This window comes from Nicotiana tabacum, chromosome 19 (genome assembly GCF_000715075.1).
Source record: "Nicotiana tabacum cultivar K326 chromosome 19, ASM71507v2, whole genome shotgun sequence".
NCBI classification, from domain to species: Eukaryota; Viridiplantae; Streptophyta; class Magnoliopsida; order Solanales; family Solanaceae; genus Nicotiana; species Nicotiana tabacum.
The window spans coordinates 106,001,010-106,016,184 of NC_134098.1; the positions used below are offsets into that span (position 1 = coordinate 106,001,010).

General features: G+C 33.6%; 2 protein-coding genes across 2 annotated transcripts; both read left to right on the forward strand.

The window, feature by feature from the left end:
* Positions 1-444: 444 nt before the first annotated feature.
* On the forward strand, positions 445-5,975 carry LOC107767831 (ubiquitin-conjugating enzyme E2 28). The gene is made up of 5 exons (XM_016586925.2): positions 445-589; positions 702-793; positions 2,357-2,484; positions 4,796-4,900; positions 5,639-5,975. Exons 2-5 carry the CDS (start codon positions 724-726, stop codon positions 5,780-5,782), a joined length of 447 nt encoding a protein of 148 aa, XP_016442411.1. The 5' UTR covers positions 445-589; positions 702-723; the 3' UTR covers positions 5,783-5,975.
* Positions 5,976-9,659: 3,684 nt separating this feature from the next.
* LOC107767830 (pathogenesis-related genes transcriptional activator PTI6) lies at positions 9,660-11,096 on the forward strand. The gene has a single exon (XM_016586924.2). The coding sequence runs from the start codon at positions 9,941-9,943 to the stop codon at positions 10,835-10,837; it is 897 nt and encodes a 298-aa protein (XP_016442410.1). The 5' UTR covers positions 9,660-9,940; the 3' UTR covers positions 10,838-11,096.
* Positions 11,097-15,175: the final 4,079 nt, after the last annotated feature.

The following is a 15,175-nucleotide window of genomic DNA, read 5'->3' on the forward strand; positions in this document are numbered from 1 at the left end:
AAAGAAAAAAGTATGATTTTGGACATACCCACGCGCCTAAAGGGGCGTGAGAATTTTTTTTTTTGCCATGTCAGCTTATTGTGTTTAATAGATATACATTGAATGAGGTTGAAGTATCTAATAGGTACAAGGCTTAATTGAAGTAGCTAGGTTAAAGCGAACAGTATATGTATTCCGCCTATACATTAATATCATATAATTTATTGACCACTAAATTATACGCTTTAATAGGTAAGTTTAACACACCTATAATTCAAGAAGAATTAAACCTTGTACTATCTTATCCCGGTAGCCTCTAGTTTGACAACTCATTTTACTCAGTTGTCTTATTTAGGAAGTTTAATAGTTTCTTATTTCACCCCGATATTAAAAAAATATATTCACATATAGTTATAACTATGTATTATATTATAAAGAATCCATATTTGGTATGAGATGAAAATTAAATGATTGGACTTCCGAACTTTAGACGAAAGGTGCAACAATTACTATATTGGCCACTGGGGAAAGGGGGTTGTTCGCGTTAAGAGCCAGCAATTCTACGAAACCAAGAATCAAATTCTTCTATTCCCAATAATTCTCTATTCAGGTTCTTCACGCCTCTGTTTCTACATATATATAATTCTTCGCATATTTTGCTGTCTTCTCGTGAATTTTTGCATCTGATCTAGGTTTTCTCGCGTTGTTTTTCGTTATATCAGATTCGATCTCGGTCTCTGAGTGATGGCTTCGAAACGGATTTTGAAGGAGCTCAAGGATCTCCAGAGGGATCCTCCTACCTCTTGCAGCGCCGGTATCCTTCTCTTTTTCATGTTCGTCGTCGTGTCATTGTTTTATGTAAATATCTATTGTTTCGTACTTGCCAATCAAATTACGTTAAATTTTAAATTAGTGAAGAAACTGATTTATTTGCATCTAGATCAGAAAAAAAGTTTAGGCTAAACGTTCCTGAGATGGTTTGCGCTGTTTATACCTTGTTGTGGTATTTGATTTTTATTATGGCTCATTGTGTTACCATAATCAAGATGAGCTACGATTTAAGCACAAAACGAGGGTGCCCGATTTTGTAGGATTTAAGTTAGAGTTAACTTGCTGGATAAATTGTTGAATGCTGATACAACATTATATCGGGAGAAAATTGAATTGTATTAACTGTTTTGTATCCATATCAAACAGTAACGCTATATTCTCTTTATTTTGGAGACATATAGACAGCAAATGTTTAAGAATTCCTCCTCTATGGTTATTTGTCTCCCAGGGATCTGTCTGTCAGTTGAATAGTTTTGATACTTTTAATATAATGTGATGCTAGTGAAAGAAAGTTTTGTGGGTAAAGTTTCATTCTTTATTCTTCCTTCGCCAATCAATCTATCACTCAATCATATGCCATTCTGTCATTGTCATTTTCTGATTTTTGTTTGTCCTATCACGCTCAATATTATATATCTACTTTGGGGAATCTTAGTAGCTCAGTTGGTTGGCTACCTGAACTTTCACCTTATTGGTGAGGGTTCGATTCCCCATTTTGGTATTACCTCCCCTAGTTTCCCTTCCTCTACCCCCTATATACAATAATTTTTCTTAAAAAAATGTATCTACTTTCGTATTTTTGCCCCTGTTCATTAGCATCCGTGCAAGTTGTTCCATTCTGCCTTTCATTCTTTCTATACTTAACATAAACTATGTTAAATCCAACACCTCTTTGCCACCTTTAGTTAGAGCTTGGAAGTGTTGCTCCCACTTTGTTTTTGTTAGAGCTTGGAAGTGTGTCAGTAGTCATTCATTCTGTTCGGTACTCCCACTTTGTTTTTGTTCTCGTATTTGGTGATGGAGAACCATGCATTCACATTGAAGTCCTTTTTTTGATAATATAGTGTAATTTATTAATATTGAAGTCTTGCTCATAAAAAGTAGTCCCTGACTAGATGTCTTTCAATGAGAATTCTTTGCCTACATTGTCATCCCATTGCATTAAGCTTATTAAAGTGCTTTCTACTTCTCTTGAAATGCAACTCTTGTTGCCAGTTGAGTCTTCAACTTATTATGTCCTATGGAGATATTCCACTAGAGAACCTTGTAAGAATTTAGTGGTTGGTAGGGCCTTGTTAATTCTGAACAAGAGGTTGTGTAAGTATTCTTTGCATCTGTATAAGGGAGGTTTTTATTGTTGATAATATGGGTCTAAGTAACTTAAATGGAATAACATGATTAGTGAGGATTCATGTAGCCGACCCAACTTGCTTGGGATTGAGGTGCAATTGTTGTTGTATTTGTATAAGGGATGTATGTGCTATGTGGTTCATCATTGACTGATATTATCTTCCTTACCTTTGTACCATGTGGATTGTGGTAACAGGCCCCGTTGGAGAGGACATGTTCCATTGGCAGGCCACAATTATGGGTCCCCCAGACAGCCCTTATACCGGTGGTGTATTCCTAGTTACTATACATTTTCCTCCTGATTATCCATTCAAACCTCCTAAGGTATGAAATAGTTCAAATAGCTTCGTGATTAATTACTTCTGCTGTTTGCCGGTGCTATTTATTTTTCAGGTTTACAACTTGGAGAGTAGTTCTGTTGGATTCTGACTTTCTTATAATTCAACTTTGGATAAGCATGTGGGTATAGATTTTCTGGTTAGGAGCTCCTGGTTATGGATTATAGCTTTAAGGACATTGCAGCCAACATAATAAGTAGATTTGGGCCGTTAAATAGTGACGAATCAGTGGTGGAGTCATTGCTGGTAGATGTCCATTTTACTAAGTTACATGAACTAGCTCAGGTCAGGAATATCGAAAGAAGATAATTTTTTTTTTTTTTTTGGGGGATTGATTCATATAGCTTATTTTTCATTGTTTTGACATTTTCCTTGGGTGCCTGATGAGGTGATCAAAGAAAATAGTGGAATCTTTCTCATTGAATTTAGGCTTGTTGGTGAGCCTGACTTACTAATTAAGAGTTGAGAGTCGTGTGGGAACTCCAGAAAAATATTTTATTAGTATATTACAGTGGTGGAGCTAGGAATTTATGAAAGGGTATTCGGAAAAATACTAGAATGTCCCTCGTTGGATTTAAACATGTGACCTAAATTAATTTTTGAACCCCCTTTGCCGCTACAGTAGAATCTTCTTTAAGTCACGGGGATTCAACCAGTGTTGTGAAGAACGTGAAGCGAGAAAAAACGACAAGCCCCTTTTCGCTTAAAGCGAGAAGCGAAGCGCTCGCTTTTTTGAAGTGAAGCGGAATTAAGAAAAATATTAAAATAAATACTGCATAGACAACACATGTTACACATGTAACTGCATACAACACATTTAACTGCCAATACTAAAAAATTGGCAGTGTGACTAAGAACAAAAGATGAAGAACTGAAGGAAAAAAAAAATTGGCAGCAATTTTAAGGACTTAGGAGTAGGAGGAGAAGAAGAAAACATACCTGGGCTTGAAAATTGAAACTCTAGTCGCTGCAAACATACCTGGGCTTTAAAAATGCAACACTAGTCGTTGCTTGCTCTGTTGTTCGCTGATTTTGTAAAAAAAGACTGAGCTTTTTTGTTTATCAGTGACTTTGTGGGCGTTTGGACATAAGAATTGCAAAATTCCAAAATAGGGGGAAATTTTTTTTCAAGTGAAAATGGTATTTGAAATTTAGAGTTGTGTTTGGACATGAATATAATTTTGGGGGGTTTTTGAAGTTTTGTGAGTGATTTGAGTGAAAATTTTGAAAAACAGCTTTTTGGAGTTTTTCAAATTTTCGAAAATTTCCAAAATGTATTTTCAAGTGAAAATTGGAAATTTTATAAACAAACGCTGATTTCGAAAAAAAGTAAAATTTTTTTGGAAAAAAGGGAAAAATTTGATATGTGAAATTTAGAGTTGTGTTTGGACATGAATATAATTTTGGATTGTTTTTGAAGTTTTGTGAGTGATTTGAGTGAATTTTCAAAAACAGCTTTTTGGAGTTTTTCAAATTTTCGAAAATTTCCAAAATGCATCTTCAAGTGAAAATTGGAAATTTTATGAACAAAAGCTTATTTCGAAAAAAAGTGAATTTGTTTTGGAAAAAAGGGAAAAATTTCTTATGTCCAAACGGGCTCTTAAAAGACAAAAGTGAGCGCTTCCGTTGCTTCTCGCTTCGCTAGCGCTTCTCGCTTTTTTGGCAAAAGCGGACGCTTCAACCTACCTGCTACGCTTCACCCTACAGAAGCGACTCAGTGGCCGCGTCGCTTCGCTTCACGCTTAAAGCGCTGAAGCGAGCGCTTTTCACAACACTGGATTCAACAATTTATATATAGCCAAATACATTTCTTTTTGCCCCCCATTGTACAATATTAGTTTCCGTGAAGCGGATTCAATTGAACTTTTTTGGCTCTACATAGCTCCACCCCTGGTATAATAATGTGTTTGAAGATCACCTTGTCATCAAAAAAAAAAAAGGATCATGAAAAACATTAGGATCTTCCTGCTGCCTGTAAAGTCAGCAGTACAGAGTACTCATTACAGCTTTTTTAGAATGAACAAATTTCTTCTTGGCGAAGGATTGAGAATGTGCAGGATTCAGCTTCTCTGGAAAGAAATCATGGTTAATATCAACATGGTTATCTATGCATGTGCGCGCACGTCTCTCTCTCTCTCTCTCTCTCTCTCTCTCTCTAAAATACATGTACATCCTACTATTTGGAAACTCATCATGTCGGGCATGATATGATCTGGCAGTATTTGGTGGAATTCTGACGTGTGCATAATATATCTTGTCAACATTCTTGTGTTATAGTTATGGATGTATCCTTGCAGGTTGCTTTTAGGACAAAAGTTTTCCATCCAAATATTAACAGTAATGGCAGTATATGCCTGGACATATTGAAGGAGCAGTGGAGCCCTGCCTTAACTATTTCCAAGGTCCTTTCTTACCTTTCAAGCTATCTTTTATCCGCTGACAAGTAGTAAAAGCTTAAAAAAAAAGGGGCAGTCCGGTGCACAAAACATCGCGCATTCACGCAAGGTCCGGGGAAGGGCCGCACCCCAAAGGGTGTGATGTAGTCAGCCTACTCTAATGCAAGCATTAGTGGCTGCTTCCACAGCTCGAACCCGTAACCTATAGGTCTCATGGAGACAACTTTACCGTAGTTCCAAGGCTCCCTTCAGTAAAAGCTAAAGAGCCCTTGCTAAAAAACAGATATATTCTTAGGGCCTTGCTACGGTCATGGTTGATAAGAGCCCTTGCAAATAGATTTTGAAGCCATCAGCCAATTTATATAATGTTTTCTTGTTAAAAAAAAACCATCAGCCAATTTATATAATGTGAAGGTTAAAAATAATTTTACTTTTTAAAAAAGGAAATGATTTAACTAGAATATTACAGATGATAGGGACTTTTTCCTTTGTTCTTTGTGGTATCTATTCTAGCCTTTAAGTACTGGTGAATACAGTTTAGCTCTATGTAAGATGTCCATAAGACCCATTCAATAGAGTGTCTGAATATACTCCTGCCTCAGTTTCTAATGGTGTCATCTATTGTTTTCACGGATCAATATATTCTCTTTGAACAGCTCTCCTTGGCCAGTTTAACTGGTTGATTTTAACGGAGTCATATAGATATGTTTCTTAAGCTGGGAAAAGTGTTTGTATTGCCTTCAGGTTTTGCTTTCAATTTGCTCACTTTTGACGGACCCAAATCCTGATGACCCCTTGGTGCCGGAGATTGCTCACATGTACAAGACAGACAGAGCTAAATACGAATCAACTGCCAGGAGTTGGACTCAGAAGTATGCCATGGGTTAGAACATATATAAGGGCCCGAGTCCATGTAAAAAGAATTCATGTGCCTGTTCTCTCTCCTCTCCCAATCAACAAAGTGTAGAATAGCATTAAATGTTGTCCTCTCCAAGAAAAAAGAGATGCTTTGAATATTTTTATATGGATTTTAACATTTTAAGAAATCTGGAAGTGTTTATTTATCTGGTTTAGGATTGCAGCTTCTGTATTTAATTTCCAGTTGTGTTTGTTACTTAAACACTCTATAACGTGTGAGAACTATCCTTCCATCCGCTGAGGTGGGATATTTTCATCTTCTTATTATCTAGTTTGTCTAACCATGCACAAGTACTGAAAGGTTGAAGAAAAATCTTGAAGCAGATAAATGAGCCTGGACCGCAGTAATTTAATGTTTGTACTGTACCATCTTTTACAAACTGATCAGGTATGGTTTTCGTTCTTCTGTTTTTGTGTTAACATTGGTTTTAATAGATTAGCTTAGATCCTGTTACCTCTGCTGGTACCTTTTGCTTTTCTGGTGGTGCATGTATGTGTTTCTGGTCTTCAATATTTGTCTTTTCGATGATTAAGCATTGTCCCACAGAAGCTATCAAATTATATTTCAAGGCAGGTCATGGCAATTTAGAAAGTGATGGTTGTTCCCATGTGGGCGTTCTCCATCTAATTGATTTTAAACCTGAGGTGTCATTTACCAAACTCAATCATTGAAGCAAGATGATATATGATCCAATTCATTGAACTGACTCTTCTCTAAGTTTCAGTCATGTCTTTGTCGCAGTGAGTGTATTCATATGAAATGATAAAATACCTCTGAAGGCAAAAAAGGGGGCCCTCTAATCAAAATATCAATTAACAAAATTGTACCACACCTCCTGGTAAATTCAGTTTCAGTTTCTCCTATGAGGGACCTTAACCTTATTAAGAAACTAGGAGGGAAATCCGAAAATAACGTGCACCGAAAAATCAGTAGATCTAATTTTTTTTATTTGACAGTAACAATAACATTAGAGAATCACCAAGTATGTGGTGCAGCGGACGAGGTTGCTCCTCCCTTAATCAGAGGTTTCGGGTTCGAGTCTTGGGTATGAAAAAATGCTTGGTAGGGAGCGCTTCCCCCCGAATGGGGCCCTATACGGCGCGAATCCGAATATAGTTGGGCTCCAATGCGGGTACCGGACACCGGGTGGAAAACCCAAAAAAAAAATAAAAAAAATTAGAGGATCAGGGAAGGGACAATAGTAACAGTTAAAATTGAGCTTACTTTTATTGTTCGAGAGACTTGACATGTACTATTAATCTGTAACCGTTGGTGTTAAATTACTTTTGTTTATTTATCTCTGCACTCTTCTTCTCTACCCTAGTCTGCAAAAGAATCATTGTAAACCTCTCTTTGGTATATATCTAGTTTTCTTAAGAGTTAAGTGACGGTGTGAAATATATTTATAATTAGGTCATTTTAAATATAGTTGAATTAATAAATTTCTGATAAACATTATTTGGTACATGTCAAAAATAGTTATTGACCTTCTACTACATGTTAAATTACACTGATATTATAAGAAAATTTTATATTGTCATTTTGATACTAACTTACATCCTTTTATTAGATTACTACTCTGTCATATGTTGAAATATAGATATTACAATTAAGTTTTAAGCATATAAAAGATACTATTAAACTTTCTAGGCGGATTTAAGTTTTAAGCATATAAAAGATACTACGTGCTTGCTAGTTTATGTATATACTGTATTAAGTTTCAATTCAAGTATTGCTTCTTTATGCAACGAGACACAAATTATATATTATAGTATTTGTTTAATGAAAGAGAACTTGTTACACATGTACGATGTTCTTTGAATTTGGGACTTTGGGTGTCCTTTCATTCTTAAACTGGTTCTTTTTCTTAAGTCTGCTTTTGCTTGGGGCCCAAGCCTTTTAACTCCAGTACCCAAAAAAAGAAAAGATTTCAGCTATGTATAATGGTAATTTGATATTTGAACCGGACGGTGTACCTTGGCCCTGTCGTCTACGACTTTTGGTAAATTGTGCAACTGTTTGTCTTCTCGCTGATTTATTGTTTGTAAATTTGATTTCGTTTTTCTTTTCCCTTTTCTGGCTAATCTTTCTGTTTAGTTAAAATATACTATTATATTTAATTCCTTTTATACCTTGGAGTGCAAGCATTAGCAATTAAGACACATATCTTTTAAAAATGTAACAAATAAAAGATGATGTGGGATAACCAATTTAAGTATGCAACAAAATATAAAGGATCCTTTGGTTGTGTCAAGTTGGAACCGTGCAAAAGCAAGGAAACGTTTCGCTTAAACAATTCAATATGGTAACCAAATCAACACATGTCTTTCATATATTCCCGCCAACAACATACACCTATTACTATTAAACTAAGAAAATAACAACAAAAAATAGGGAACTCTTACAAAAAATAATGAAATAAAATTGAATATTAGAGAAATTTTTCTACGTAGTTAACATAGGAATAAGAAAGCCTCCATTTGGTACCAGTAGTTTAGGCTTCATTCTCGTGATAATACAGTTTATGTTTTGATTTGTAAACCACTATTTTCTTGGGATAGGAAGATTAGGTGTTTGGTTGACAAGCAAATGATTTAAGTAGCACAAAGAATTTATTTAATCGTTTAGTATTCAGTAAAAGGTTTGTGAGATTAAAAATCTTGGGTGACATATAGGTGACCCAATGATTTCACCAGCATTCTCAATATGGTCAGGCAACTATAATTTCCCCCCACTGCCTTAATTATATTGATGTAACCACGTCGAAAATAGGTCTAAGACTATAGATTCCAAAAAATAGGTCGATCTTTAGAATATTTTTTATAAGATTCCAAATTTCTTACAGGCTTAGGTTTTAATAAAAATGACGCATTCTTTTTTGTCTCAGAAAAATGTCAATGTGATGGTACGTGTTCATATCAGAAGAGATCGGACAGTTTCGCTTCTGGTATATTAATTAATACATTTAACTTTTAGCGCCAAAGTAAGTAAAATTTTATGTTTAGAAACTACATAGAAAATACGAACTAATATATATATATATATTTTGTAAGTAGAGTATTTTATTTACCAATTGAAATATTTACAGCACACAAACTATACCAGCCCTCTGAACTAGCTCCTCTACCCTCAAACATCAGCCTAATTCCTATACCAGTTAACAAGGTTCAAACTATGGCTAAACTTTTTACAATTAATAATTTTCAAATGTTCTTCATTATTGATGCAGTAGTAGATATTTTTGTACAAAAAAAAACCTTAAAAGTATTCTTTTTCTTAATTAAATGATATCACAGTAGGGACAGTCAAAAGAGCAAAAGAGACTTGCTGGGCAAGGAGCGGTAGGCGATACTCGATAGGTCATTTAGCAAAGGCCCACACTCCCATGCGGCGATTCGTTTTAACCGCCTTTCATTTGTAAAACGAAAAACAATTCTTATTAAATAAGTAATATTGATCTAAATTCGATTATAATGATACTTCATATTCTTCCTTGGTTTTTATTAAATAACTTGTTTTAACAACTCATATTTTCTCCAATTCAAATAATGCAATTAATTTCTATCTTACTATCATTAACATGTGATTTTATTTTGGTCTGATAATAAGAAAATCAGCTCCAAAACACCCTTATCTCAAATTAATTAAAGCTTTCATATTTTAATCTTTTTTCTGAAAAGGACCATCCGAATATCTCAAGAAAATTACGTTACTTATTAGTTAATGATAAATTTGGTGAAATTCATTAATAAAAAATAGAAAGCAAGAAAATTCCAAAAGGAAGAGAAAATATCTGTATAATAGTATAGTTATTATTTGACCAAAAGACTCAAAAATGGGATCCTCATCCTTTTCTTCCTCCTATATATCTCTTGATTCTGTTCCATTTCCCTCTTCTCTCTCTCTCTCACACACACACACACTTTGGTTTCATTGACTAGTCGTTAAACCTCTCCCTCTTTAATTCATTTCATCATCAGTTACTGTTACACTTTCTCCTCCTTCAAGACTTGTTCTTCCTTTATTTTCTCTCTTCTCCAACTCTCTCTCTTTCCATTTTTTCATCCACCCCTTTAACTTCTATCATATAAATCACTCTTTTCTTTCTCACTCTCCATGTTAAAAAAATGGAAGGAAAATTTTCACAAAGTATCAAGAAGTGTGTAGTCCACAGGTCTATCAGTACTAAGCATGAGAATAAGTTAACTCCAAAAGTTGTTCGGATTTGTTACACTGATTGTGATGCTACTGATTCTTCAAGTGATGACGATTTTGATGATAAAGAGAAAAAACGAGTAAGAAAATATGTTACGGAGATAAGACTTGAAAAGAAAGTGTCTTGTGGAGATGTGAAGAAATCATCAAATTTGAGCAAAAAGAAGAAAAAGATGATGGATTTGAAGACAAACGAAAATGTTAAGAAATTTCGTGGGGTTAGGCAGAGGCCATGGGGAAAATGGGCTGCAGAGATTCGAGATCCTGTGAAAAAGACCCGAATTTGGTTAGGCACTTTTGAAACTGCTGAAGAAGCAGCTATGGTTTATGATCAAGCTGCTATTCAAATACGCGGTCCTGATGCTTTGACTAATTTTATGAAGCCGCCAGTGAAAAAAGAAAGTGTGATCACTTCAGTTTCAGATTATGATTCTACAGGGGAATCTGAAAATCTTTGTTCTCCTACCTCTGTTTTGAGGCACAATGACAATAATATTGGTGTTACTGCTACTAAAATAGTTACCAATGAAGAGATGAAGGATGATCGGAAAAGAATGGAATTTGTTATGCAAAATGATCAAAATGGGATTTTGTTAGATGATAATTTGCCATTAATGGATCAATGTTTTCTTAAGGATTTTTTTGATTTCAGGTCTCCTTCTCCATTAATGGATGATGTTTTGCCAGTATTTTGCGACGATATCGACTTTCCAGAAATGGAAATTTTAGATGGAAATGGATTTTTGGATGAAGATTTGGAGTCATGTACGTGGGATGTAAATGATTTCTTGGAAGATCATTGTTGTTGATGGAAATGGAGAAAGTGAGAGTAGAAAGTAAATATTTTTTTTGGGCAAGTGATTAGATTTTTGAAGCTTACATGTTTAACATATAAGGAGAGTTTTTAGTGGAAATTCTTGGTGCATAATTATGATTTGGTTCAATTAATCTATGGTTTTTGTCTTCGTTAATCGTGTAAAGTAATTTAATGTCTAGTCTTCGTCGATCGTGTCAAAAGTAGGCGTGAGGCCATGCAGCTATGCCAAGTGTTTTAAGAATTTTGTGATATTTTTATATGTTCCCTTTTGTTTGTTTGTTTCCTTTTATATTTTGAATAATGGCATTATTGATAATTATAAATTACGAACTACTAATGGGAACTATTCATGTGCCATAAAAGTAGTATTTTTGTACCCAAATAATGTACTCCTAACAAGTATTTAAAAGAGAATTGTATGTTATTTAATCTCTTCACATAAATATGGACCTTTTATTTGGTTTAAAAAAAATTTCTACACCAAATAATGGTGGATCTAGAGTATAGATTCTATAAGTTGTAAGTTGCGAGAATGTATTCTAAAATGTATGTCTATCACTTTTTATTCTAAAATGTATGTCTAACACTATTTATATTTATGGTTCTATTATATATAAGGTTCGATTCCTAAATAGTAAGTACTACTTACTACTTAGATTTTTTCTGAATTTGGAAGACCATAATATATGAATCTATCACTGATGTACACCGAGTCAACTTTTTTTCACTTAAATTTTTTAAAATTAACAATAAAATTAATAAATTAACAACTGCAGAGTGATGAAGTAGGTGAACAAAAAATCTCATGATTTATAAGTCAAGATCTTTGTAGCTCATTTGATGTCAATTAATTATAAAAGACCAGTAATAGTAAAGTCTACTGCGTTTGTACTTTTCCTGTAATGGACATGTGGGGTTACACAAGACGGCTTTGTAATGATCATGTTGTATATTCTAAAATGTAAAATGAACACCTTAGTTTGTGCTAGAGAAATTTCGATTTGGCGCCTCTTAACTAGTAACTTGTTCGATCACTAGTTAATTAAAATAGGGTAAATACTCACACATAACAATAGATAGGAATGCGTGTATGGAAACCAAAGAGCATGTAGTCCCAATAACGGTTTATCTAATCAAGAACATAATAAACACAAATTAAGAATTTTAAGGGAGTGTTTGGCTTTTACCCTGTGGCAGCACAAACAAATGGTCTCTTCTGCAGCCTTTGGCACCTTCATTTGCAGTCTTTCATGCATAGGACTTTTTAATTTTGACTTTGACGACCAATTGCTTTTCTTCTTCTTCTTCTGTTACCGTTTTTTTATTTTTTATTTTTAATATAAGTTTGGTTATTTAGAAGAATTAAATAAGAAAATGAGAAGAGTAGATTCTCTTAGTAAAATATAATACACTAGTTTCTTCTCCAGTCAAACCAATCTGTGTTAAAATAAGATTCAAAATTAAGAATAAAAATCTAACGCTATCAAAAATTAATACCATAGTACTCTATTAAGATAGAAGTTTTTTTTTGCAAATTTTACTAGCTAGAGATAAAAGTAAGTTTGTTGCACAATAGCTAGGAAAGAAACACAATAAGATTGAAAGCGATAGCAGAGTGTTTGAGGGACTGTATGTAAACTAGTAAGTAATTTTCCAAAATCCAACTTGTTCTTCACGTTTAGGGGTTTCTTTGGTTCTTGCATCGTGATCATCACTCTTTAAAGTTTAAGCCAGCAAATTTGTGTGCAAATAGCTAAATATCACATTAATTATAGGCGGAATATATCCATTGCTCTTAAACTCTTCAGTATATTTTATTTAGATACTTGAACAAAGGCATGTTTCAATTGAACGCTTAAACGGTACATGATAAAGTGTTCCTATTAGATATTTCCAGCTAAAACGTTGGAAAAACATATGTGCATATTCTCAAGCGCCTATTATGAATATTTAATTATGTGTTCAGGTGAATATGCCTCAGTTGGAGTGTCTAAATAAAACATATTGAGAAATTTAAGGGGTTGTCCAGATATTCCGCCTTAGTTAAACAGTTTTTAATTGAGTGATTCAAATTCTCTTGACATTTGAGACTATTATGATTAATTAACCTTGTGAAAAGAGAAAAACAATATACTACTTGGGTTGTAAATTAATTTAAATAACAATTACACCTAATTAAGAGTAAGTTAAGATCAATAATATGAAGCTTAATTATTATGCGGCTCCGTTTAAATAAATAAACATGCTCTTGAAAAAGAAGGGGATAAAAACAAAGATTGATTGAGATGGAAATAGGAGGGAAAGGGACGTGTGCAAGATTACAATTGGTCCCACAGAAACCGACCACAGTGAATGAAGATTATATGCATAGCAGGTTGTATCTATAATGTCTGAATAAATGTTGTGCTCAAAACAATCTTCAAATAGGAAATTGCAATAACTTTGCCGCGGGTTGCCTTTTTTTTTTTTTTTTTTTTTTTGTGATTTTCAAAACCATTCGATACTAGTTATCCCTGGTTTTAATTGTAAATTACCTTCACACGCACGCGCGCTTCACAAAAAAAAATAGTTTTACTTTGAGTTTAAGTTATATATACTTACAATATAATTTTTTTTTATCCTATTAGTGCAAGGTAACTAATTATAATCATTTTTTTGATTACTACTATATCATAAAGTTTGATATGAAATTACCTGTAGGAGGTCAATTTAACTCAATCCTTATACTATCATTGCGTCGAAACCTTTTGATCAGGGAGCAATTACTGCACAAATTATGCAAGACGACTTGGTACAAAACTTGTGCGTGCCTTTATTGGAATAGTTATGCCTAATTATTCCGAGCAATTGCACTGCATATATTATATATATATATATATATATATATTTATGCGCCTAATTATTCTGAGCAATTGCACTGCATATGTAGGGGGCTGTCCCGTCCGTTTCATGTAAATAAATAACAAATCCTTTCAAATCTTTGTCGGTCTCTGTCTTCTGGTGCTTGCTATATATGTACTGCTATTCTTCTTCAACCTTTCGTTCATATCCCTTAAATACACCAAAGAGAAGGTAAAGAAAACGTACAAGTTGCATATTGGTCAAATCTAACGTTAAAATGCATTAAAAGTTGAAAGACAAATTGAACAAACAGCTGTAGAAATTTAAATCCTCTTTAATTTACTGTGGTCCAAAAGCTAAATACTGAGAATGCTATATATATATATATATATATATAAATAAACACCTAGTGGTGAATCCCATTCAACATTAATATCCCAACAAAAAATATTTGGATTGCTGTACACAAGTGCAGCGTGCTGCGTGCTACATATACGAATCAAGAATGGACCACATTACTCAGTCCTCACATTTAGGTTGAGTTTAATTTCTAATGGTGTCAAATATTTATATGATCAGATATATCACTGATAAAGTAATTGAAGGTAATTCTATTTAATAGTTGTAAGTATTAATTGATAATTTGAAACAAATTACAAATAATTTGCTCTAATAAAATTAAATTAGATCAACGATATATATAAACTTTTTTATATTATCAATATAAATATTTAAGTCCTATTCATTAGATGTATACTTTAATGGTACTTAGTTTTTATAGGTTTTATACACTCACAGGGCAAAGTGATAGCTGGGTAGAGAAGCCGAGACTCAATTGCCATAAAAAATGAGCTATATAATGTTTTAGGCAGCGAATACATAAAGAAATATATGATAATCTTGAGCTAGTTAACCTAGCTATATTTTGAAATTTAAATTTAAAATTTTCAAATTCTTATGATCGTACAATATTTTCTTTGCTTCTAGCCTAATCGCATATTAATTCTTTGCACCTGTATGTATTTCTCTAAAAGTTTCCTTCTCAACTTTAGTCATTGAATTACCACTTGGTCTCTTTCTTTCTTAACTAAGTTAATCGGATCGCTAACTTTAATCTTGTTTTCAGTAACCAACTTTTCATCTATTGAGCCAATTCAAGTGACCCAACAATTGAGCTTGCAAAGTTGCAATTTTGTGGCTGCAATATAATTTCGTGTACTAGCGTCTTCGATGCAGAGCGTCCAATAAAACATATACAATATGTACTTATTTCGAAACTTATGAATAACGACACTAAATTATGAATTCACCACATGTTGCTTTCCATTATGAAGTTATATACAAAATCCAAAGGGTGAATCAGTATCTACATGTTAAATAAGTTCTTTGGACAGTTTCATTCAAACATTTGGACCCCTCTCCATATTTTTGTTAGGTAAAGAAAGCATACAGCCATGACCAAAAAAAAAACAAAGAAAAGAAAGCATAC

Excerpts from the sequence above, each read along its gene's own strand:
- LOC107767831 (XM_016586925.2), top strand. The coding sequence starts at position 724 with ATGGCTTCGAAACGGATTTTGAAGGAGCTCAAGGATCTCCAGAGGGAT. Across the intron at positions 794-2,356 it reads TCCTACCTCTTGCAGCGCCG|GCCCCGTTGGAGAGGACATG; the intron begins GTATCCTTCTCT and ends TTGTGGTAACAG. Across the intron at positions 4,901-5,638 it reads CTGCCTTAACTATTTCCAAG|GTTTTGCTTTCAATTTGCTC; the intron begins GTCCTTTCTTAC and ends TATTGCCTTCAG.
- LOC107767830 (XM_016586924.2), top strand. The coding sequence starts at position 9,941 with ATGGAAGGAAAATTTTCACAAAGTATCAAGAAGTGTGTAGTCCACAGG.